At 42.1% G+C, this 24,428-nt stretch overlaps 2 protein-coding genes across 4 annotated transcripts in view; one reads left to right on the top strand and one right to left on the bottom strand.

The window, feature by feature from the left end:
• The window catches only part of ALDH1L2 (aldehyde dehydrogenase 1 family member L2), a 60,726-nt gene that overhangs the window by 26,830 nt on the left and 9,468 nt on the right, over positions 1–24,428 (bottom strand). Inside the window, exons 2-10 of the mRNA XM_069099394.1 lie at positions 15,051–15,195; positions 10,588–10,822; positions 8,020–8,185; positions 7,385–7,486; positions 5,532–5,621; positions 4,217–4,351; positions 1,988–2,113; positions 1,751–1,842; positions 108–255 (exon numbers count right to left, since the gene is read on the bottom strand). Of these exons, the coding sequence (XP_068955495.1) occupies positions 108–255; positions 1,751–1,842; positions 1,988–2,113; positions 4,217–4,351; positions 5,532–5,621; positions 7,385–7,486; positions 8,020–8,185; positions 10,588–10,822; positions 15,051–15,195 (1,239 nt within the window). The remainder of the gene's footprint in view (positions 1–107; positions 256–1,750; positions 1,843–1,987; positions 2,114–4,216; positions 4,352–5,531; positions 5,622–7,384; positions 7,487–8,019; positions 8,186–10,587; positions 10,823–15,050; positions 15,196–24,428) is intronic.
• The window catches only part of WASHC4 (WASH complex subunit 4), an 86,456-nt gene continuing 81,693 nt past the window's right edge, over positions 19,666–24,428 (top strand). For all 3 annotated transcript variants that reach the window (XM_069099391.1, XM_069099392.1, XM_069099393.1), the window contains exon 1: positions 19,666–19,669. The gene's annotated coding sequence lies outside the window, so the exon portion shown is untranslated. The remainder of the gene's footprint in view (positions 19,670–24,428) is intronic.

Genomic DNA, 24,428 nt, shown 5'->3' on the forward strand with positions numbered 1-24,428 from the left:
TGCCCAAAGACAAAGATGATTCTGCTTCCTTCTGTTCCACTAACAGAATCCCTCCCATGCTCAATGTACAGAAGAATGACATGACTCGTGAACATGGGACAACTTACATAGTCCACGACCAGCTCTTCCTCTTGATCCTCGCCCCGTTGCTTCCTCACAACCATCTGAATGAAGTCTCCAAACTTGGTGGCCATGTACACGTCCTCGTTCTGTAGCTGAAGGCCACCACACTTCTGGCGGATCTCCTCAACCAGCCTTAAATCAAAGGAAGCACTGGTTTGCATGACTGGCGTGTTAGTGGGAATGAATCCAGTCCCAGAGCTGGTGAGAGGCACAGTGAAGGCTCTGGCCCAGGTCTGCCAGCCTCTCCTCAATGGCTCCCTCCTGTATGCTGTACCACTTTGGGGTTGTGTGTGAATCACAGGGAAGGAACTGTCCATGTTCTGGATAAAAAATGGCACCCCGTGATAATGTAATTTTCCTTACTTTGCCTTGAGTTTATCTTTTTGGATAGTATTAATTGGACAGTATTAATCAAAATCATCCTCACAAAGGCATGAACGTTTGGCTACACGCCAAGTCTCCGTTCTCTGTTTAGAATTTTTAAGCTTGGAAGGGCCAGACCAGGCCTTTCTTGGCTCTGAACCTGCTTAGAATATCTGCTTGGCTCCTACATTCCACATGATGGGACCTTGGAACCAGAACTGGCCAACTTCTCAGGCCCACATATTAGAACTGCTTAATTAAGGGAGATGCCCCTGGAATACTTAATTCTGTATCTCTGCTTTCACCCTGCTCTCCAGGGAGGCCCATTTGGCCTCTGTCTCCACTGACATTTTGAATGGTTCATTTTCAGACAATCAGACCCACTTAATATCCTTTACTTCATTCTGGTTCCGTGCCTGATTATCTCTCGGCCTGCTTAGGCCTCCCTCTCTGTGAGTAGCTTTGGTTGCTTGACAATGGAGCTTGTTATATTTCATGTGTCGATCCACTGGAATTTGAGGGTAGGATGATGTTACAACTTGCCTGGTAGCTATCATCCCAAGTTCATTTCACTGGGCATGGTTTTTTGGGTGGGAATAAGGTGTTCTGGCTTCATAGCCTAAGTCAGGATCAATTGTGAGCTTTTTGCCTTGTTTTGCCAGGGCCCTGGCCTCTACAAAATTTCCTGAAGTCTCCTCAACATGCTCCCATGCCCTCTCCAGCACCCCACATTTGTACTGTTTCCTTCCATTAGAACATAAGCTTTTGGAGGCTATAGCTCATTTTATTTGCTTATTCCCAGAACTTATTATAGCACCTGACACATACCAAATGTTTAATAAATTCTCCATCTATCCATTCACCCATCTGTGTCTCTATCTATCCATGTCTCTACCCATCCATCTCTCTAAATTCACCTCTCTCTCCATTCATCTGTCTATCGCCATGTCAGCCAAAAACTGTATAGGAAATTCACGAATTTCTAACATGTCTGACTTCAGGACTTTTCAATGTACTAGATCTTTCTAGTAGGTGATTAAACCACTTAAAGAAATAAATGTGAGGCTAAATTTAAAAGAGGAGAGGCAAGCAGCAAAGATTTCCTAGCACCTAGGGACCAAGGGAAAACAGGCCAGTATAACAAGAGGAAAAAAAGGAAACAAATGCACGTGTGACCAAGACAAAGGAAAAATGATGAACTGGTTTAAGTGCCAAAGATATGAATGACTAGCAGAAAATGTTGAAAGGTGTTTGTGATAATTACCTGACAACATCCATTGAGCCTCCCCCAGATTTAAAGAAGTCTGTGGAGTCCTCAATAGCAGAAACATTACTCAGAATTCCTGCCCAGATAGCCTATGCAAGAACAGAAATGGTTATATATGGAAATAACATTTTAAAAAGCAACAACATAGGAATTGAGAGCAGTTTCCACCCCAACCTTATCACCTCTGCCCCAAGAGTGAGGTGTGACAGAATTCAGAAACAGTTAGACGTTCACCTTGATTTCTTGGGCCACTTTCTTCTCCTCATCGGTGAGTTCTACCACACATGTTTCCCCCATTGAGAAGTATTTAGAAGCAGGGATCATTCTTCCATCTTCAAATTGAATATTCCTCACCATTAGCTACAAGGTGAGAAGAATAACTGGGTTAACTACGAGATTAGGACAGGAGGAAACTGACCTTACCATTGGTTCGGGATGATCTATGGGGACGGGGGTGGAAGGCAGCAGAAATTCCTCCAAAGTTCCCAAGTGTGACTTCCCAAGTTTCAGAATGTTCTCCTGCTAACTCACCACTGATTAAAGCTAAGAAGTTTGCATTTCCTGGATCTGGACTTCTATTCTATTCTATTGTCTTCTAGTAAAGTTCCTGGTGTTAAAAGGGCTTTTAAAAAATAAAGGAAACTGACAGAAAGTTTGAAGAGATCCAGAGTGTCCTCTTTAGTGTTTCTGGAGGCCACTTCTCTTTTCAGGCCTACTAATTGCCCTTAACCACCAACACACCCAGAGCAGGGTGGAGGTCATCAGAGATGGCCCAATGGGCCAGTGTCAGGTGAAAGGGTGCCAAGGCAGGCCTTGTTTTGTGGCCTCCAGCTTGTTTGACACAAAAGTGGTGTTTGACAGTCATCTGTCTATGTGGTCAGAAGAAGTCTGATCCTAGGGAGCTAATGAATGTTCAACAACTTGGGGGGAGGGTCTGGGAGGCAAAATGTATATTGGACACACTTTTAAATTTAATCTGTGTTATTAACTAGCCAATCAACAACACATATCAAGCCTGTATCTGTGGCCTTTGGCGAGTTCTGCATTGTAAAGTCTGCTGATGGAAATTTAACAACCAACCCCTTGAAAGCTTGCCTGAGCCAGCTCCAGATCATCCCCTGGCCTAGGTTACCTTAGACTGGGGATTTCATCTGGTTTTGTGTCATGGGCCCATTTAGCAGAGTGTGATGAAGTTCTTATGAGAATCATGTTTTTAAATCCATATAATAAAATACATAGGACTACAAAGGAAAGCAATTCTATTCAAATATGTGTATATATGTGTGTATGTGTACATATGCATGTATGCATAGATTATGAAATTCATGGATCCCAGGTTCAGAATCCCTGCCTTAGGGAATGATTCACTCAGCACCTTTGTAGAAACTCATCAGCTGGTGGACCACTATTGAAAAAAAAAAACAAAAAATATCTAGAGGGCTAATGGTATGTTGGGGAAACACAGACTGTACAAGTTCCTCTCTCTTATCAGTCACAGGTTTTTTTTTCCTTTTTTAAATCTCTGCAACAATTTCCATCACGCTGGAACACAGTAAGCACTTAAGTGCTCCCTCCCTCACTCATTCATTCACTCATGAGGGTGACAGTTCATTATGTACAGTTTCTCATTTAGAGGAAGCAGATTGTATCACAGAGTCCATGTGAAACTTTGGAACGTGCTCATAAATGACAGTTGGGTTCTCACATTGGCCCCAAAGCTTACTTAACACCAGCTAACAGAAAAGTAATAACTATAATAGCATTAGAAACAATAAGGCGGGTTAAAAATGTGAGAGGTGTGTCCCCAAATCTCCATCCGGGAAGCTAGAAACACAGCACACCTTGTTTAGAAAGAGGTACTTCCTGTACCCTGTGACAGGACCCAATGCCCCCTTCTGAAACTCATGACCTGTGTCCCTGTGGGATGTTTTTAGAGCAGGGATTTAATTCAGTGAACCAAATGAGAGCTCTGTAAGATCTAGCTCTCATTTCCTCAGGTAAGTTAGTAAGGTCTTTTACTAGCATTAAAAAGACACATTATCATCTGTACTAACTGTCCTGTGTCAAAACAGGTTCTTTATCTCTCAGTGAGCTAAAGTGCCTGTGGTTGCTAACAGTGGGTCCTTTCCTAATATGGTTGCTGTCAAAGATGACTCCTAAAGGCAAGCAGTGATCGAAACAGTTGGACCCATTCCAAAAGGGCTTGATGTTCCAGCCGGAGAGTGTAGCTACTCACAGAGCCCACATCTCAATATACTTCTCAATCCAGTGAACTCATTGCCTTTGACTAAAGGCATAAACACAGAACAGCAAGGAGAAGTGGGGTAGCCATTTTGGCCAATTCAACCATGGATGACAGACCACACTGGCAGGTCCTCTTCACTTTCTTACCAAAAGTTAATGGGTTAGACCACAAATAGAAACAAGATTTTAAAAAAATCAGTTACTGTACCCAGGACTCACCATTTTTCCATCATTACCAAAAAGAACCAGCCCATTTTTGGTGACAAGACCAGGCTTCTCAGCACCTTTGATTGTTAGGGGTTCTCCGGGTGGCACAGAACCATCCAGTAATGATGAGCCATAGAAAGTAACCACCTAATAGGGACATCAATAAAGATGTTAGGAAATGAGCATCAGTTTTTTCTAACTGGAGTCATCTTACATTGTTGTAGGACCAGAAAATGGTGCAAATGTTTTGGAATGTGATCTGGCAATCTATCATAGAAATCATAAGAGTGACCATATCATTTGACCCAGAAATCCCATTGCTAGGATTTGATCCTAAAGACACATAGGAAATCTCCAACAAAGTCCTCTTCTGGTGCCTCAAGGTGGTGTGGACAAGACCATGGGTCCCACAAGGCAGTGACTATAGAGCACCAGCTCTGGCAGGCTCCAGTGAGCTGAAGGGCTTTTAATTCAGGCCTCCAGATGGCCTCTAAGTGTTGTCCAAAGACCAGCCTGGCCAAGTTTGGGGAAATCCATCAGTTTGGCCCTGATGGCCTGATTTCTTCACCACCACCATCTCTTGAACTGCCGAGGGGCTGCAATATGCATCAATGGAGGGAGCACTCAACTCAATTCAAATGTCATATTCTTCAGAATACCTTTCCAGATTCCCCCAGATGTGAGCACCTGCCCCACCCCCCATCTCTGAGTGCTTATTTTGTATATGGTCCTTATTTACTTAGCTGTGAACATGTTATTCTTCTTGGTACCTGTAAACTCCTTGAAGGCAGGGACTGTTTTAAAATTTGCAATACTAGAGCCTAGCAAAATACTGGGCACAAAGTCAGCATTTAATAAATCCTTGATACTTGATTCAGGTAGGGTTTCAATGGACTTTAGTCCACTAAATTTCAATATGCTCAGCTGGATGTGATTTCACAATCCCCCTAATTCTCCCTTCCAGAAATAAGAAGTTAACGCTATTCTAGGCAGCCTTAATAGAAGGCTATATTCCGGGGCAGGGGAGGGGATTGTCCCCACTCTAGATAATCTGCTTGGGTCACACCCTATCTGGAGGATTGTTCAGTTTCAGTAAAGCCACTGACAAGCAGAAGGACCAGAGGGTGAGTGAACAGGGTGGGAAGGGCCTTGAAACCACGATGAGAGGACACATGCAAAGATCTGGGTGCATTTGGATGGAAAGGAAGAGGCAGGAAGGGGGGGGGGTGACAGAGAAGGGGCCAAGGTCAGGAAGAGTCTGGTCTCCATCTGTAATGCTTCTGACAGAAAACAAGAAAAGAAGATCAGATGCAGCCCTTGGACGTACCTGGTTATCTATTTCTGCCCAAGCTCCAGGCACTTTGTCATGACCCCGAATCCAGTTGTGCAAGGCCTCCGCAGGCTGATCCCAAGGAATCTAGAAAGGTGACATACCCGAGTTGCTTCTTCTGTGCTGGGCCATGTGGGCACACATCACAACAACATGGCTCTTCATATTCTATGACTACAGAGGAGGAAACTGGGGCCCAGAGGAGGGAGGAGACTTGCTCAGGGTGACACTGGGAGGAAGCGGCAGGCCAGGATCTGAACCCAGACCTTCTCTGCTCTTTCCACTATAAGTGCTCCCTCCAGTCACAGTAAATGTAACACTATATTAAGATGGCTGAGCTGAAGTCTTTTCTTCAAGAAAAAGATCTTACTGAAAGTATTTTCCTTGTGTGTATGCACATACACACACACACATACACACATGCATATACACACATATGAATTACCACATCACCAGCAAAATTATCAGTTAGTCAACGAGCATGTGTTGCATGCTTACTGTGTGCTAGGCTCTGTGCTAAGCTCTGGGGATACATGGAAAGGCAAAATTACATCTCCTACCCTCAAGGGGCTTGCATTCTAATTTGAGAGATAATGTGTCCACAACTATATAAAAATGATTATAGAGCGTAACTAGAAGGCAATCTCAGAAGGAAGGGCCTGGGAGGGAGTGGTGAGAAGGGACAGGGAAAATTCTCCAGCAGAAGGTTAGATTTTAAATGAGTCTTGAAGAAAGCCAGGGAACTTAAGGTTTTTTGGAGGTCAGGCATTTCAGCCATGGGGGACATCTAATGCAAATGCATAGACTCATCAGGGAAATAATTCTTGCAAGACCTTAAGTGGATCTTTTTTTTTTTAACGAGAGAAAGGAAGGGAGAGAAGGGAGGAGAGACAGAGAGAAAGAAGGAGAGAGAGAAAAAGAAGAAGAGAGAGGGAGGGAGAGGGAGAGAGAGAAAGGGAGGACAGATAGAGAAAAAGGAGAGAAAGGGAGAAAATTAGAAAGGGAGACAGAGAAAAAGGAGACAAAGGTAGAAAGGTAGACAGGAAGGAAGGAAGAAGAGAGAGAAGGATAAGAGGAGGGATACAGGGACAGAGAAGAAGGAAGGGAGAGAGAGGAGTAAGGAAGGAAGAAAAGTGAGGAAGAGGGAGAAGGAGAAGGAATTAAGGAAGAAGAGAAGGAGGAGGGAGTCCCTACTCGGAATCAGATTCTATATGAGAAGGAGAAAGCTGCATATTGTTTTTATCCATGCTATACCCTCTTCCCTTGTGTGGAAATCCACACAAGCAGGGAGGGGACCATGGCAGGGGCTCAGAGAGCTACGAGGTATGTATGGCTTTGAAACACACTGGCACACTGAAATCAGTCTACTGGGATTGCTAAGCCATTAAGTAGGATTTTTTTTTTTTCATTTGGGGCAAAAAGGGTTAGGAGGGGAAGTAAGGAAGGGTGATTGCACAGGCAGTCTCATTGTGGGGGCAGCAGGCATGGCAGAGGAAGGATAGACAGTCCCAATCAGAGAAATACTTGTTAAGCACCTAATACATTCAAGGTAAGGCCTAGAGGTGGTTATTCTGCAAAGCAGCCTGACCAGTGGAATGACTGCTTCCTGCATCAAATCTGTTTGTTTTGGGCTAGTGTGGTCTGAGTTTGAAGGATATTCTAAGCATGGTATCACAGGAAGAACATAGGAGTTCTGGGTTTGAATTCTGGCCCTGCTACTTCCTGGACAAGCCACTCTAGGTCTCATTTTCCTCCAGTTTTCCAGGAAAACGAGGGGGCAGAGTTGATCTCTAAGGTTCCTTCCACCTCTAGATCCTGAGAACTCAGATTTTAAATTCAGTCAATGAGACCTTAGCATTTTTTTTTTTCTGGATGCCTTCGTATGTGGCTCCTTCTTTTGACTGAGGGATACAAGGAGCTTTGCCATCGGCCACGAGCTGGACAGCTTCTACCTAAAAATAAAAATAAACATCACCTTTGAAAATACAGAGCAAACTGCTTTCTATCACAAATGGGGAATGGGTTGTTCCATTTAACTCATTATTTTGGTTAGCCAGGGAATATTTACTATTTGTGGAACAACAAGTTCAGAGATTTAGATGTAAATTCTACACTTGGCACCAAAACAAGACTGAAAATAAATGAATCTGTCTATGATGACTCAGAAGGCACTTAGGGCCCACCAAGTCATTAGGAGATGAAGCAGCAGTGAGGAGTAATACTCAAGTATCAGGAGTGAGATTCCACAACTGATACCAGTTTTCTGGCGCTCTGGGGAAAAGGTCACAGTAATTTTTATAGGTCATTTCCTAAGGTGTAGGAGAGAATGTGTATTGGTGGAAAGACTACCCACAGTATAGCTCAAGGGTGGGGAACTTGGCCTCAAGGCCACAGGTTCCCCACCCCTGGTAGAGATCTTTGAAGTAAATTCTCCTTGATGGCCAAAAAAAAAAACTCAAAACAAAAAACAAATAAAAAAACTTACCATGGCCTTGATTCCTTCTGGGAAAAGAAAACGATTATAAAGTGTATCCACTGTGTCATTGGGTTCCACATTACATTCCCTTTGAAGGAGAATAGGCCCAGTGTCTAGACCATCATCAGCCCAGAAAATGGAAAAACCAGCTTTCTTATCTCCCAGAATTAAAGTCCTGTGAAAATAATTATTTTCACTCAAAAATAAAGCCCTCAGATGGATGTGATATTACACAATAACTGTTCTCTCTTGCCTTCTAGTCCCATTACCACTGTCCATTGGCCTCTTGAACCTGGAGGTCCCCAAGGCATCTTAAACTCACCTTGCCTAAGACATAACATTATCTTTCCCCAAAATGCTCCCCTGTTTTGAACTTCCAGATTTCTGTCATGGGCACTAACATCCTTGACACTCAACCGACAAGCATTTATTAAGTGCCTATTATGTGTCATAGAAAGACAAAAAGAGTCTAAATCTAGTCAGACAAGAAACATATAGCATCTAGGTGGCGCCATACTGCACACAGTGCTGGGCTTGGAATTAAGGCTTCTCTTCATGAGTTCAAATCTAGCCTCAGACACTTCCTAGCTGTGTGACCCTGGACAAGTCACTTCACTTGGCTTCATTTTCCTCATCTGTAAAATGAGCTAGGGAAGGAAATGGGAAACCACTCCAGTATCTTTGCCAAGAAAACCTCAATGGGGTCAAGGAGAGCTGGACACAACTGAAACAACCAAAGAACACCACCACAGAAGAGAAGCGATTTGAGGGGGAAGGCAGTGGGGGTGGGGGTGGTATCTCATGGCAGAAGGTGGCACTGGAGCTATGCCTTGAAGAGACTAGCAATCTGAAGAGGTCAAGGTGAGGAGGAGTTCCATTCCAGGAATCAGGGCCAGGCTGCGCAGGGCAAACACCAAGCAGAAAGTCTGCCATTTAGTTCTGGAGGTGTGGGGCCAATGGATCACCCAATCTAAGAGCTTTCCTAAGCAGCACGAGCGGAGTGCTCACTGAGCTTTAGGGAAAGTACCTTGGTGTGTGTGTGCCTGTGTGTACATGTGTGCACGTGTGTGTACATGTATGTGCATGTGTGTGTGTGTGTGCCCGTGAGCATCCCGTCTTCCCCTCTACTCCCCAGGTCTCACCGATTCTCCCTATAGAGCCTCACTTGCGTCCCTCCCCTACCTCACCCCATGGCCACCACCCTGGTCTGTCCCTTCTCTGCTCTGTGTCAGTGGCCTCCTGCCTTCATTCCTTCCTCTCTCCAATCTGTCCACACAGCTGCCAGAGAGGCTGCCTAAAGCACAAGCCTAACTGCAGCACTCCTCTATCTTCTCAATAAACTTCATTGGCTCCCAGCACCAAATCACATCCCTCTGTTTGGCATTTAAAGCCATTCGCTCCCTGGCACTAGCCTTCCTTTCCAGGCTCACCAGATATTACTTTCCTTCACAGACTCTACAGTTCAGCTCAGGTGACCTTTATGCTGCTCTTCCATAGGACACTCCACCCTCTGGTTCCCACTTCCATGCCTTTGCAAAAGTAGTCCTCAATGCCTGGCATGCATTCCCTCATCACTCCTGCCTCACAAAAGCCCCAGTTTCCTTCAAAGTGCAGATGAAAGGCCACCATGCTGCAGAAATGGCGGATGATCATTTTTGATGAACTGTTTTTGCTTTTTCCATTTTTCTTATCTTTGGTACAAGGGGAAGCTCACTAGGCAGGGGAGGAGTATATACCATTTGATATTAAAATAAAAAGGAATCAATAAGATTCTCCAAGAAAAGATCATCTGAGGATTTAGGACTAGAAGAGCTTTACGTGCAGGTGTTCATTCATCCATTCATTTGTATGACACGTATGCACTGAGCGTCTACACTAAGTGCAGGGCATGTCACTGAGTTAGACCAAAAATGCTTCTGAAGACCCAATGTGCTCATTTGCTTCCCAAAGCAGTCACATGAACAGGATACTCAAATAACTGGAAGAAAAAATTTTTGCACAATAAAACAAGAAACAGGATAAAATAATTTTCTCATATTTACAACTTAGAAATTGGTGGAGAGCCTGCTTTTTTTTTTTTACCAATGCACAGACAATAGGGGGCAGCAGAGAGCATTATAGGATCACAGACATTACAGGTAAGGTGGGTACTGGTCCTAGACAAAGGCCCAGGGACATCTAGGTGGTACAGTGGGTAGAGTACCAGCCCTGAAGTCAGGAGGGCTTGAGTTCAAATCTGGCCTCAGACACTTCACACTTACTAGCTGTGTGACCTTGGATAAGTCACTTAACCCCGATTGTCTTTGCTTCCCCCCCCCCCAAAAAAAAAACAGAGAAAGAAATGCTCATCCTAACAAGAGGCAAATAAGCAGTTTTCTACAGTTATTTTGGTCTGTCTCCAAGGCAATGCTAGAATATAAGCTTTCCCTTGTCAAAGAGCAGCTAGCTAAATTCTCAGGAGAGAAGAACTGATGCAATGACTCTGGACGTGTGGACACAGCCCCACCTCCCACCTGTCCAGGTTAAGAGCAGACAGGTAGCCATGGCCATCTATCCTATCTTCAACAGACATCTCACCAGTTGATAGCAGAAGCTCCTCGGTGACGGGGAAGGATAGATGGGTGATAAATAATAGAACCGTGCTTTGGGCAATCAATAACATCCATGGGAATAAATTGTGTGCAGAAGGGGAGGACGTTCAGTTCAGCTCCGACGGATCGGTAGGCCTCCATGACTTCTCTGATGGTCTCGTTTTTGGTTCTCCATCTGGGAAACTTGAACACTGGAATTCCATCTTTCTCTGCAGCCAAAGCTGGACCCGGGCAGGGGGAGCAAAGGGGAAAGAAGCAAGGTTGTTAAAGAAATGTGGCTCATGAAAAGGTAAAATATAATTGTATAAGAATTTATAATATCTAAATAACTCATGGAATAAGAAAATGAGAAACAAAGCATGGTAAGAAAAAAATGTTACCAAAGTGGTGTGGATCGTGCCGAGTTCAACTTGTTCTATTATAATTCAGTGGTAAATATCACCTGGTTTCCATGTTGATTTTTTTCACATTTTATATAACTATATAAATCATAAGGGATTTTGCTTATAAGAGAAAGGCATTAACACATGAAGGAAATGACAAATTAACTTTATTGTTACATTGATTAAGATTATGGCTAGAGGGTATAAACAAAGCATGATTTTTCAGAGTTGTAACATGAATGTGGAAGTCATTTAGGGGGAGGGTGGGTAAGATTTCATCAGTGGAATGATGAAATTATTCCAACCATCATCAGGGAAGGCCCAGTGTGGAAAGTCCCTCCATGGATACAGGTCAGCATGATGTCACTAAGGGCACAGAGAGATTGAGCTACTTGCCCCTGGTCACATGGCTAGTTTGTGTCAGAGGAGGACTAGGTCTTCCCAACTCCAAGCCCCGCCTTCTCTATCCAGAGGTGCTATGCTGTTTCTCAAGCATAGTGTTTATTCAATGTAGTCTACAAAGGATGAAGGTCAGACCATCCTAAATATTCAGAGTAGGAGAGAATGTCCCTTAGTCCAACTCCATCATTTTATAGATGAGAAAATGAAGCGCAGAGAGTTACAGTGACTTGCTCAAGATGGCACCGGGAAGAGTGGTGGCAGAGCCAGGATGTGTACCAGGCTCTCTAGCTGCATGTCCATATCCTGACTACAAAGCAGATACTGAGTGACTCAGGTCAGAAGAATAGATGTCAGTTCAGATCTCCCATCTCCAGGCTCTTTTTGCTCTTGATTGGTCTGTGTCTCTTTGTTGAGTGATTAATGGTGTGGACATTACAGGGCAAGAACAAGAAGTGATGAGCTTAGACATTAACTGCCTTTCAAGTTGGAAAGTGATAGTTGGATTAAATGAATATTTATGCTTGGTTGCTCCTTAATCAAAGTTATTTAATAACAAGTACTGAAAGAAGAGATTGAATTTCTAGAAGCCATAAATGAATTAGAATTGCTATGCTCTTTTTAACTACTAAGATTAAACCTACTTTGGCAGAGTAATTGCAGAACCCAAATGATAATTGGATTTTGAAGTCCTTAAAAAAAAGAGAGAGAGTGGTCAGTGTGGTGGGGCAATTCCTATTACTGAAGGAGGCTAAGGCTGGTGGATCAGCTGAGCTTGGGAGCTCTGAGCTGCATATGGGTTAAGGCCTTAGGTGCCTGTACTAAGTGCACCGTACTGGTGAGCACCTTGGGAGTGGAAAACTACCAGGTTTCCTAAGGAGAGGTCAATTGAATCAAGTCAGAAAAGGAGCTGGTTGAATCTTCCATGCTAATCAATATTGTTTTTGGAAGCATGAGTGGCCACTGAACTTTCAGCCTGGGTGAGATAGGAATGTTCAGTCTTATAAATAAATAAATAAGCAAACAAACAAACAAATCAATAAAATATTTGTTGTTGATGTTCATTCAGTTGTGTCCCATTCTTCCTGATTCCAGGGACCCTTCTAGCCTTTGCTATCTGTCAGAATTTGTCCAAGTTCATGTTCGTTGGTTCCATGACATCATCTATCCATCTCATCCTCTGTCATCCCCTTTTCCTTTTACCTGCAATCTTCCCCAACATCAGGATCTTTTCCAATGAGTTCCTCTTCTCATTATGTGGTCAAAGTATTTAAGCTTTGGTTTCAGTATCTGACCTTCCAGGGAATAGTCTGAATTAATTTCTTTAAGTATTGACTGAGTTGACCTTGTTGTCCAAGGATTTTACTAGCCACCACAAAGCACAACAAGTTTTTAGGCACTTTAACTTAGAATTCATACTAGAATTAAAGCAACTTTAGTATTAAATTTATTCCATGACTTTTTTACTTTAAAAAAGAAAGAGAATCAAATTCATTTAGTACCAATGTTCTGCGATGGGGAGATACAAGGCCTGGCTCCAGTGCTTTGCCAAAGGGACATGTTTACATGTACACACAAAGATGTTACTAGATGGAGATAGGAAAAGCAGGCTTGTTTCTAAGGCTGTCATGACGCTGGAGCATTGCTCTGCTTGGAGAAGCCTTAGACCAATATGGAAGCTCCTTCTTCATCCCCTCTAGTTATATTTTTATCTGCCCTCAAACACCTATGTGTGAACATGAGCACTGACTTGCCTTTAAAATACCCAGTAAGTAATGCACTTTAGAAGGTAAGCCAAGTTTTCTTCCAAGGGAAAAGTAGGCAAGCGTTATAGTACTTGTGTTGTTTAGGTGGGTACAGACCCATACCTTCTCATCTTACATGATTTTCTTCCACATTTTTTCGTAAGTACTTTGTAAATGATCCACCTGATGAATTGGAGGCTTTCTTTGGCTGGCTATCTATGAGTCTGTCATTCTTGCTCCATGACCAGATTTTGTGATCATATATGTCCTTGAAAATGTCTTCTCTGCCAGTCATCATTTGGTGACATGTTGGAGCTTGTATCTTCCCATTGCCCCTTGGGTCCCATGACATTTTGACTCTTTGGAGATCACAGTATTCCACGATTCTCAGGCATACAGCCCCTGCTGTCGGGAGGGACCTGTGATCCAGTGGGCAAATGCCTTCCCTGGAAAAGATCACAAGCCATCCACTCCTCCTCACCCTGTGAGAGTCTTGTCTGTGCCTTTGTCATAAATCCTCTAGAGAAGATCCACTCCTAATGCTGGTTTGTTTGTTTTATATTCCCTGGGCTATTCACATCTGAATCGTCTTGTCATATGGCCTCCTTTTCTGATCTTTTATTCCATTTTGAACACGGATGCAACTACTGCCAACATATAACTCACACCAACCTTATATCTTTCTGTTGCCTTTTGAGTTACCTGGAATACAGTTTTTAAAATGTTGCTGCCAGAAAGAGCCACCAAAGAATAGGGGTATTAAAAAAGAATACTCCAAGAACCAGGTATTTGTTGACTCAGTTTGGATAACTTCATTAAGCTTTTTATAGACTTTTTTTTTAAGCAATCGGGGTTAAGTAACTTGCTCAAGGTTACACGGCCAGTTATTTCTGGGTGGGTGCTAAGTGTCTGAGCCCAGATTCAATCCCCATGTCATCCTGACACTGGGGCCGGTGCTCTTACTCACTGTGCTACCTGGCCGCCCCTAGACTTTCTTTTCTATTTTATGTTCTTTAAAGCCCAACCCAAATGGCCCTTCTTCAGAAAACTTTTCCTGTTCCGACCACAATTAGGTAAACAGTGGAGTAAATCTGTAAACCAGGAAGGTGTTGGCAGTCCTCAGGGAACTAGCCTACTTTTTTCTCTGAGATTGCCTACAGGTACCATGTAAAAACAGAAGAAGCTTGAATTTCTGCCTGGTATTTAGACTGGTCCATTATGTTATAACAGCAGAGCTGTGAGGGTTAGAAGGAAGGAGAACACTAAGTCCAAGAAGACTTCTCCATGGCATAGCAGGGGGACTCTGGGAGGGGAGAAAATTCCTAGATTGTGTTCCTCTGGGTAAGTTGAGTCCTGGCCTGGGATCCCTGAGGTCTTGGGCATAGAAGACATGTAAAGGATGTGACAGCAGCACTTTGACAACACCCTCAGAAGACTTTCCTACTCCTTTAGGAGTGACTATGATTACAGGTCCCTGATAGTTTCCTTCCTCGGTCTTCACAAAACTCTTTGCTTATATCCTTCTGTGTCCTTATGTATTTTTTATAATGTACTTATTTTGTATTAAATATATATATATATATATATATATATATTACATTTGCTATGTATTTTGTTATAGTTATTTGTGCATTTGCTACATCTGTCCACCTGGATAGAAGTTCCCTGAAGTCAGAGAAAGTTTTATTTTAACTTTGTATTTTTGTTCAGTGCATGGATAAGATGATTTCTGAGGAAACTTACAACCCTGGCTTTGTGCTCCTTTTGAACCTTACAGAGTGCTCTGCATATAGGTGCCAAATAAATGTTTACTGAATTCCAATAAAAATGCCTTTCAATTGGTCATAGTTGGCATAAAATAGCTATGACCAAAAAACTATCTCCTTTAGAAAAGTAAATTAATTATTTCAGGACACACTTACCTAATGGATCAGCTTTTCCATCCTTGTCTGGAACTGTGAACACTCCAACTACCCGATGGCCTTCTTTCCGGAGGTGGCTATAGACTTCTTGCCCAAAGAGACTCTGGCCTATAAGTGCCAACTTCAGCTTATTTTGGTAACAAACCTAAGAAATAATTATGTTACAACATTTTAGAATGAATAGAGGGAAATCACAAGTTCTCTGCCACACAAAAACAGTTATGGGGTCCACAGATAAGATAAAAATAATAAACTTTTGTTGTTTTTCATCGCACTTTATAGTTTACAAAGCACTTTCTATGAGGTAGGATCGGTATTATCTCCTTTTTCCACAGGAAGACAGTAAGGCTTAGAGTTGTTAAGTGATCAATCCACAGCTACTTGATGAGTTCCATGGCAGACCGGACTTGAGAGCAGGCCTTCTGATGCCCAGTCCAGGGCTTTTACCAACACAAGACTGCCCAAATGAAGACTACTTTATCCAAAGGGAAAAATTAATAAAGACTCTGTACAAGTCTCCAGCTTATCAGCAAAGTTGATTTCACTGAGAAATCACAAGATGTGGCAGAAAAAAGCCTAAAGGATACATCTTGTAGTTCTAAAGTAGTTAAAAGTTTAACTCATTAAAACATTAACTCATAGTATAGTACTCCTCGAAAAATAGCATGCCATGTACATGTGGCTATAATAGCTAGCATTTTTATAGCACTTTGATGTTTGTAAAATACTGTATATTTGTTACCTGATCATTACAACAACCCTGTGAGGCAGATGCTACTATTATACCCATTTTACAGATGAGGAAACTATCAGAGTTTTAGATGGAGCTTATGTAATTTGCTCAGGATCACAGTTAGTGTATGAGGCAGTAGGAAAGGGTACAATCCCAAATCCCAAATCTTATGTTTCTCGTCTTGTTTCGAAGCATAGTAGCTGGTGGAAGTTGACTTGGGAATGTTTAGGCAGAAGACTTAGGGCTGGAGCCTTCACAAACTCAGTGCAAACAGGACACTGTCATTGACGTGATGGGGGGCAAAAAAGAAATAAAATGTTTCTTGTCCTCAAGAATCTTCCATCTAGCAAGTGAGATTAAAAAAAAAAAAGATGTATGTGGCTATTTACAGTGTAAGTGTACAGGAGAGGCCCAGACAGAAACAAGAGGGGTTCTTTTGTTTTATTTTTGCCCTTGTCTATGGTTTAATTTCCCTCAAGCTGCCTTAACATGAATTGCATGGGAGTTACATTGCAAAACTGGGCCTCCATAAGCAGGCCAGTTCAGAATTGGCTCAATTTGGAATTTGGGGGTACAGGTTACATGCCCTTTAAGGAGTACATCTTCCCAAGGGATGCCAATCAACTCTGACTGGTGGATGTGGGTTATATTAAAATGAGGTCTAGAGTACCGGATTCAGGTCACTTAATCAAAGAGACATCAATCTCCATATCACTAGTCTTAACAATAGGAAGGAATCAACATTTTCCCAGACCTGGCTGGGCAACATAAAGAGCAGGAACAGACCCATTTAGATTAGATCTTAAACTCCTTTTGAAGAAGGACTAAACTTTGAAAAAAGGAAGATGGGGAAGCTCAGAGTTTCCAAGATAATGATTGATTACTAAGAAAAATCATTTCTCACATTCCCCCATGTGATGCTAAAGAGAGGCATAGCCTTCTCAATGAATCACTAACAGATATGGTCAACACTTTCAAGGGGGCAGTATCCTTGATAAGTAAATAACAAAGGGAAAAAAGTAAAACAAGATGTTTAAGAAGGGAAAGATCTCTTCATGGAGAGGGTAAGGGGCTGTTATGGGAAGGAAATCAGTGAAAGGACCACAGAAATAGCTCCTGAGTTAGGCTCAAAAGAAATAGCAGATTTTAACCAGGAGAAGTATAGGGGGAGACATAGAGGGTAGTACAAGTAAAATGCTGCTAGGAGAAACAGTATATGAGCCAGAATCAGTGAACTGTCCAAGTTTGATGGAAATGATGCTTATTAAGGCTGAGAATATAGGGCTGATTCATCCTGGTCAGCACCATGGTCAAGGACAACAGGAAGAATGGGAACAGGGAAGTTGTCCCCATTGCTGCAAAGCACAGTGCCTAATCACCTGTAGCTGGTTCTACCTTTATGGCTGTATAGGAAGATGGCTTTGGATGAGGTGGATAGGGAATTAAATGAGAAAGAATAACTTCTCCATTTGGTAGTCACAGTTACAAATGCAACAATATATACACAGATAATCCCCCTGCCCAAATCATTTATATTTAAAATGTGGTTTTGTATTTAATGGAATATTAGTTCCATCAACTGTTCCAATAAATCATTTTTGAAGAATTTAATATTTTTTTAAAATAGTTAATGGAGTCAAACAGTGAAGGCCTGTGCTTACTTTTCCCTTATCTTTTTCCCTTCTCAATGAATCACTAACAGATATGGTCAACACTTTCAAAGGGGCAGTATCTTTTCCCTTACTCTGAACTTTTCCCTGCTCCCAATTCATTTCTGTGAATATAGAGAAATCACTTCTTGGAGCAGCACAGGCTTTTTATTTTGGTAAAGTTGCTAACCGATGCCTCCCCAAGGTAGTAATTAAATGAGTGTTTTAGTTTAAAGGGTCTTTTCTCCCAATTCTTGCTGAGTAAGCAAAGATTCTATTATCAACTTGTTTACCACTTGAAAGAGTAGTGAGGTCAGTGTGGATCTTCTCTGCTACCAAGCTGGTCACATTCCCTCCATGATCAGATAAGCATAAGCATCTTGTAAGTGCCTCTTAAATGCATGGTTTTGTACAGTCTTTAAAGAAGAGTTACCATGGGGGTGGCTAGGTGGCCAGTCAGGGGAACCTGAGTTCAAATCTGACTTCATACCTCAGACACTTAACACTTACTAGCTGTGTGACCTTGGGCAAGTCACTTAACCCCAATTGCCCTGCCCTTCCCCCCTCCAAAAAAAAAAAAGGAGTTACTGTGGCCAACAAAAGAAAGCCTTTCAGCCAATTCCTAGATGGACCTCTCCAAAGTTAGCCAGGCTGATAGGCAGAGTCCATCACAAAGCTTTTTTTTAAGCTTGCTCACCCCTGCCAGAGCTAAGGTCCTACAGGTGCAGCTTTGGGGAGCCCAGGCTTATCTCCACTCCAAGAAGAGACTTTGGAGGAAGAGAACTTCAAGTAAGTTTATAGAAAGAAAGGGCTTAACTAAGCATATCAGGTCATGCTATCTGATCCAGAAATGCCTCAGAGTAATGAAAGCGATGATTAAGTTTATTTTTTTCTTTCTAAAAAATAAAAACAGTTTGTAGAATATCCACTGATCATTTCACAGTGAAACTTGAACCTTCTCATCTTAAAATAGGGGTGTAAGAAGAATATTCATATTGCCCATTTTACACATTGAGGCTGCAGGCATGTCATTTGAAAGCAATGAAATTCTATTTGTCAGGTTAAACACTTTTTTCCTTTTTAAAAAGTGTTATTGACATCTTTTGTTTGTATGTCCCCAAATCATTTCCCTATATTGCACTCCAAATGGAATCTTCCCTTGTAACAAAGAGGTTTGCACAACAACAGAGATCATGCAACATTCTGTACCCTTAGTCCCTCATTCCTTTACTGGAGGAGGGAGGGCTATTTCACCACAGATTATCCTGGGGATGATTCACCAAGTATCATATGATAGGAAACATAGAGATAACGCACCAAGATTTCTGAAACTGCATCAATGAAACTTGCCTTCCATGACACTATATTATTTTTAATCTTTTTTTCCTCCCTTCCATCCACCCCCTAAGTGTAGTATTCCTTTAAATTCTATAAAACCATCCACTCTGAGTGGATAGGGCATGGAGGTGACTTAGAGATCTCTAAGGTTAGACTAGTACATGCTTTGATAGGTCCTATACCAAACCATAAAGGCTTTGAGTATGGGAATGCTGATGCCAGATATATATCTCGGACCCACAACACTTCCTCACAACAAGAACTGTCGGAATAAGCTGCCTCCTGAGGAAGGGGATCCCCTTAATTCAAGGTCTTTGAGCAGAATTTAGGTGAGCATTCCTCAGGGATATGATAGGAGAGATTCTTGTTTAGATTTGGGTGGGAATGGATGACCTCTTAAGATCTCTTACCACTCAGACTCAGATGTGAGAACCTAGCTAGGTTCCAACAGGATCATCACCAGAATGTGGGCTACCAGAGGATGATTATTTTTATTTCAAACTCTAGCAAGTCAAAGACCATCTACCAAGGCATAGAGGAATTCTATCTGTCACTGCAGGGAGTACCTACACCAACAAAATCAGAGAGCTCTGAAATACTGAATTGAACATTTTTAGGAAACACCCAGCCTCCTTTTTACACATTGGACCTTGGAAAATTAGACCATATTCAAAGTACTCTGTGGTTCAGCACTCACTCAAAACCATTAACTCATAAACTCCTTTCCTTTCCTCCCACTGATATGCTTATTTTTGCAAGGTTAGAGGGCACATTTGTGCAAAGCAAATACCATTTAATTAACCATAGCAAATTAAATAACGGAAAAGATCCCTCTATGTATACATGGAGTGTGTTCAAACAGGATGCCTTTCCACCACAGGGAGGGAATGTACATGGGGATCCCCCAGTCCCCAAGGCACCTGGATCACCTAGGCATTTTACACCTCTGATGCTTTAGTCCCCAATGTCACTCTCCTCTTTCTTGGATGGGCTTTGCATCTCCACTGATCACTGACCTGCATCTTTCTCTTATCTGCTGGTCATCACCTACTTCCCCTCTTTTGGTCCATCTGCTGCTTTCCACTGCCTCAGCTAGTAAGTCACTCCATGGCTAAAGAAAGGCTAAAGCTCTTTCACTGCAGTCTAGAGCGGTGAGTCACCATGCCCAGGCAACCAGCCTGAATAAGGCACAGGTTGATCAAGTCAGATTTCTTTTTCTTCTAATTTTCTGCAGACTCAAAGACAATGGCCCTAGCCATCTATCTGACTTGTGGTTAGACAATTCCTCTTCTTTGTTAAAGTCCAAATTATTAGTTTATGTCTCCAAAACCTATTTTTGGAACTCCAACCAGCAAAATTCTGCAAGGGTTGTGTGTGTGTGTGTGTGTGTGTGTGTGTGTGTGTGTGTGTGAATCAACAGAGGTGGGGAGGCAGCACAAAGCTCATCATAACTCACATTCTCTTTCCTAATTGGCATGAAAATAAACCTAAGGGCAAAAAATGAAAGGGCAATTGAAAATAGGGGCTGGACCTCAAACAGTCTCATCTTTATTCTGCATACGTGCCAATAACAAAATCTTGGGTTGTTCATTACTCTAATTAGCACAAAGATGCTCTAACTATTTTTCATTTAAATAAGTTGCATATGACATACACAATTCAAATGTGAGAAGATGTTCAGATGGCATGGTAATTCTATTTGGAATTGAATTCCAGGTTCATAATGTTTCTAAAAAGGGCTTCAGACTGTTCACATTTGTGGGACTCTTTTTGCATTTAGAAATGTTCATTTCATGACTGAATAGCTGTCTATAATGAGATGGCAGAGTTTCAGTGTTACAAGGAGTCAGGTTGCGTCCAAAACCACTTATTAACATTAGAAGAACCAAGATTGTCAGTTGGTTCAAGAATTTTTCATTTCTTAAAAATAATTTTACTGTTACTTACTATAATTTCTCCTATCTGAACAAATTATAAGCAGCTATTATAATTTTACTTTGAAATAAGATTTCATCCTCTTTACTTTAGCATGTGCAAAAGTATGGTGTTAACTGATGGCTCTTAGAATTATTCTTAAATTCCAGTCCTTTTAAGTACCTGCTATGTGCCAGGAATTGTGCTAAATATTGGGGACACAAAGAAAAGAAAAAAAACCTGCTTTCAAAGACCTAACAATCTAATGGAAAAGACAACATGCAAACAACATATAGACAGAATAAAAATATATCTACATAGCATAAACTGGATGTTATCTCAGAGGGAGGGCACTAGCATTGAGAAAGGCTTCTGGCAGAAAGTAGCACTTTAGCTGAGATTTGGAGAAAGCCTGGGTGCAGAGATGAGGAGGGAGAGTTCTCAATATGAGAGATAGCAAGTGGATATGCAGAGTCTGGAGATGGAGTGTCACTGGATCACAGAGTACTCGGAGGGGAGTTTGAGGTAAAAGGAAGGGTAAGAGAAAGCCAAGTCATAAGGGGCTTTAAAAATCAAAGACAGCATTTTATTTTTGACCTTGGAGGTCACAGCGAGTCACTAGAATTTACTGAATACTGTAGGAAAGTGATTTGGTCAGACCTGCATTTTAGGAAAATTGTTTTGATAGCCCAGTGGAGTGGGGAGAGACTTGAGGCAGGAAAACCAAACAACAGGAAGTAGGCCAAGTATGAGCATTTGAGGCCCTGAGCCAAGGTGGTAGTGGGGTCAGAAAAGAATTCTTCCTATGGATTAGCCTTCAAATTACAGCTGTTCTTTTTAGGGAGAACTGCTTTCCCTCAGGCAATCAGAAGCAGCACAGCCACTGGCAGAGGTTCTTAAAGGTTTCATTACATTCTTTAAAATGACTAAGGACTCCCCCCTGCAAAGAGCTTTGTTTATGTGGGTTCTATCTATTGTTTATTTGTTTTTCAGTTGTGTCTGACTCTTCATGAGACTGTGTGGGGTTTTCTCAGCAAAGATAACTGGAATGGTTTGTCATTTCCTTCTCTAGCTCATTTTAAAGACAAAGAAACTGAGGCAAACAGGATTAAGTGACTTGCCCAGGGACACATAGTTACTAAATGTCTCAGGCTGGATTTGAACTCAGGTCCTCCTGACTCCAGGTCTGGTGCTCTAACAACTATGCTGTCTAGCTCTACAGGTATCCACAGATTAAATGATTAAACTCTACTAGAAATTAAAACATTTTAGTACTGTTATGAAAATAGTTTTAACCTCAAAACCCTGAAAGGGACCCCAGACCACAATCTGAAAACCACTGGCCTAGGATTTAAAAGGCGACCTCTGATGTCATCTGGTCCAAACTGTACTTGAGCAGTAATCTCCCTCCACTCCAGCATTCATGACATGTAGCTAGCCAGCTCCTTCCTGAACACCTCCCAATGAAGGGACAGCTCTGATCATTAGTAAGCTTTTCCTCTTCCAAAGCCCAAATCTACCTCTCTGCAGCCTCCTATTACTTCTAGTTTTGCATAAGGCCTTTCTTGTCAAGGTCAAGCCTCTACCTGCACCTTTGTTTCTATCCTCTCCAGTCCCCCTGGCACACTGCCCTCACAATCATCCCTCCCTTTCAATCTCTAACTCCTTCCCTACTGCCTACAAACATGCCCAGGTCTTTATGCTATGCTTTAAAACACTTCTTAAACAGCCAGACTCTTAGCAAAAATTGCATACGTTAATTTTTTCTACTTTGCTTTCCTCTCAGTTTTTACAAATCCTGGTAATCTGGCCTCTGTTCTAACTGAAACTACTCTCCCTAAAGTGAGCGGCCTGATCACCAAATCCGCTAGCTTGTCCTAATGCCTCATCCTTGACCCTTCTGCAGAATCTGATGCTGTTGACCATTTTCCTCCTGGATCCTTGCCTTTCTGGGTTTGCCTGACACTGCCCTCTTCTGTTTTTCCTTCCATCTGTCTAACCACTCCTTAGCCTGGCCTGTTATTCACAGCACGTCCTCTAACCGTGAGTATACCACAGGGCTCCATCCTTGTCTCTCCTTTCTCTCTACCCCCTCTTCCAGTAAACTCATTGGCTCCTACACAGATGATGCGTAGATCTAAATATCCAGCTCTGGTCTACTAGTCTGAGGCACCAGTCTGACATCATCGACTCCCTATGGCAAAACCAGCAAAACTTTGACTTCTACAATGCCTTCCATATTTGGTCTCTATTTCTACATTCCCCCCTTTTATATGGAAATGGTTTTGCATTTACAAAAGTCTAAGAAACAAAAACCATATCCTCATATGCTCTTCGTTCTACCCAAACTTACCTGCATCCCCATATGACATCATATTTCCAGTCTCCATGCCTTTGTATAGGCTGGCCACTATTCCTGGAATGCCTTCCTTCCTTACTTCCTTACTAAGAATCCCTAATTTCTCTTTCTTTTTTTTTTTTTTGGAGGGGCAATCAGAGTTAAATGACCTGCCCAAGGTTACACAGCTAGTAAGTATAAAGTATCTGAGGCCACATTTGAACTCAGGTGGTCCTGACTCCAGAGCCGGTGCTCTATCCACTGTGCCACTTAGCTGTCCCCTTAGTTTCTTTCAAAGCTCAGCACTAAATAAGCCATCCAACTTGAGGCCCTTTCTCAGCCTCCAAACCCATCAGTATCTTGCTGCTCATATTTCCTTTGTATAAATTTTATACCCATTTAAATGTGTTATATCATTTCCTCTTACAGAAAAATGCTTTTTGAAGGCAGGGCTGATTTAAATTTTGTCTTTGTATCCTCGGTACCCAGAGCAGTGTCTGGAATAGCAGGTGCTTAATAATGCTTACTGAATGACTGGTGATCATGATCTACAAGTCTAGAAAATCTGTCAAAAGGAAACGTTTATTAGTCTGCCTTGAATAATTTTTTATCTTCCTGGCAAGCCCCAGCAATCCTTGCTCTCTGAATGCTTGCAAACTCTTTAATAATGTGTTTGGAAATTCTCCCAGGAATTGAAACACGTTGACCTGTTGTTTGAAGAACCTGGCTTCTTCCCCTTTTTGAAAATCTGACCATTTTGTCTGTCTTCAGGCTTGCAATACCTTTTACCTTCTAATTAAATTTTCCAAAGGATCAAAAGAGATGTTTGTAAAGAGTTTGGCACATGGTAGTTGTTGAATAAATGCTCGTTTCCTTTCTTCTCCTTCCCCAGAGATCAGCAATTAAATCTATGATTTTTATTGCCCTGAGACAGTTCATTTCAGCCTGACAATAGTTCATTAAAAGACACTAGGGGTTTTTCCACCAGCTCTTCAATTCCCTTTGAACCATTTTTGTCCTACACTCCTTAGTCTGCAGATCATTTTCGCTGATAGAGAAAGAAGTTGGATAGGACTTGAGTGGTTCTGCCTTCTCATCATCCTGTTCTGTCAAGTTCAAACAGCACTGCTGGGGGTTTAAGTGACTTCCCAGGGTCACACAGCTAGTAAGTGTCAGAGGCTGAATTTGAAATCATGTTCTTCTGACTCTTGTCTACCCAATCTGCTACCTGTCCCTCCCCTCTCCCCCTTTTTTGGTGAAGCAATAGGGGGTAAGTGACTTGCCTAGGTGCTGTAACTTTAAAAAGTCCCTTTTTTATCTTATCATTCAACTTAGCTCAGGGTGAACCAGAACCATAAAAAAGTATGGCCACTTCCTGATAAGCTTCCTAACTTCCCCCCTGCCCC

Source organism: Petaurus breviceps, unplaced genomic scaffold (assembly GCF_028583685.1).
Source record: "Petaurus breviceps papuanus isolate PSGF00001 unplaced genomic scaffold, PetGlider_PUasm1.0 379, whole genome shotgun sequence".
Classification (NCBI taxonomy): Eukaryota; Metazoa; Chordata; class Mammalia; order Diprotodontia; family Petauridae; genus Petaurus; species Petaurus breviceps.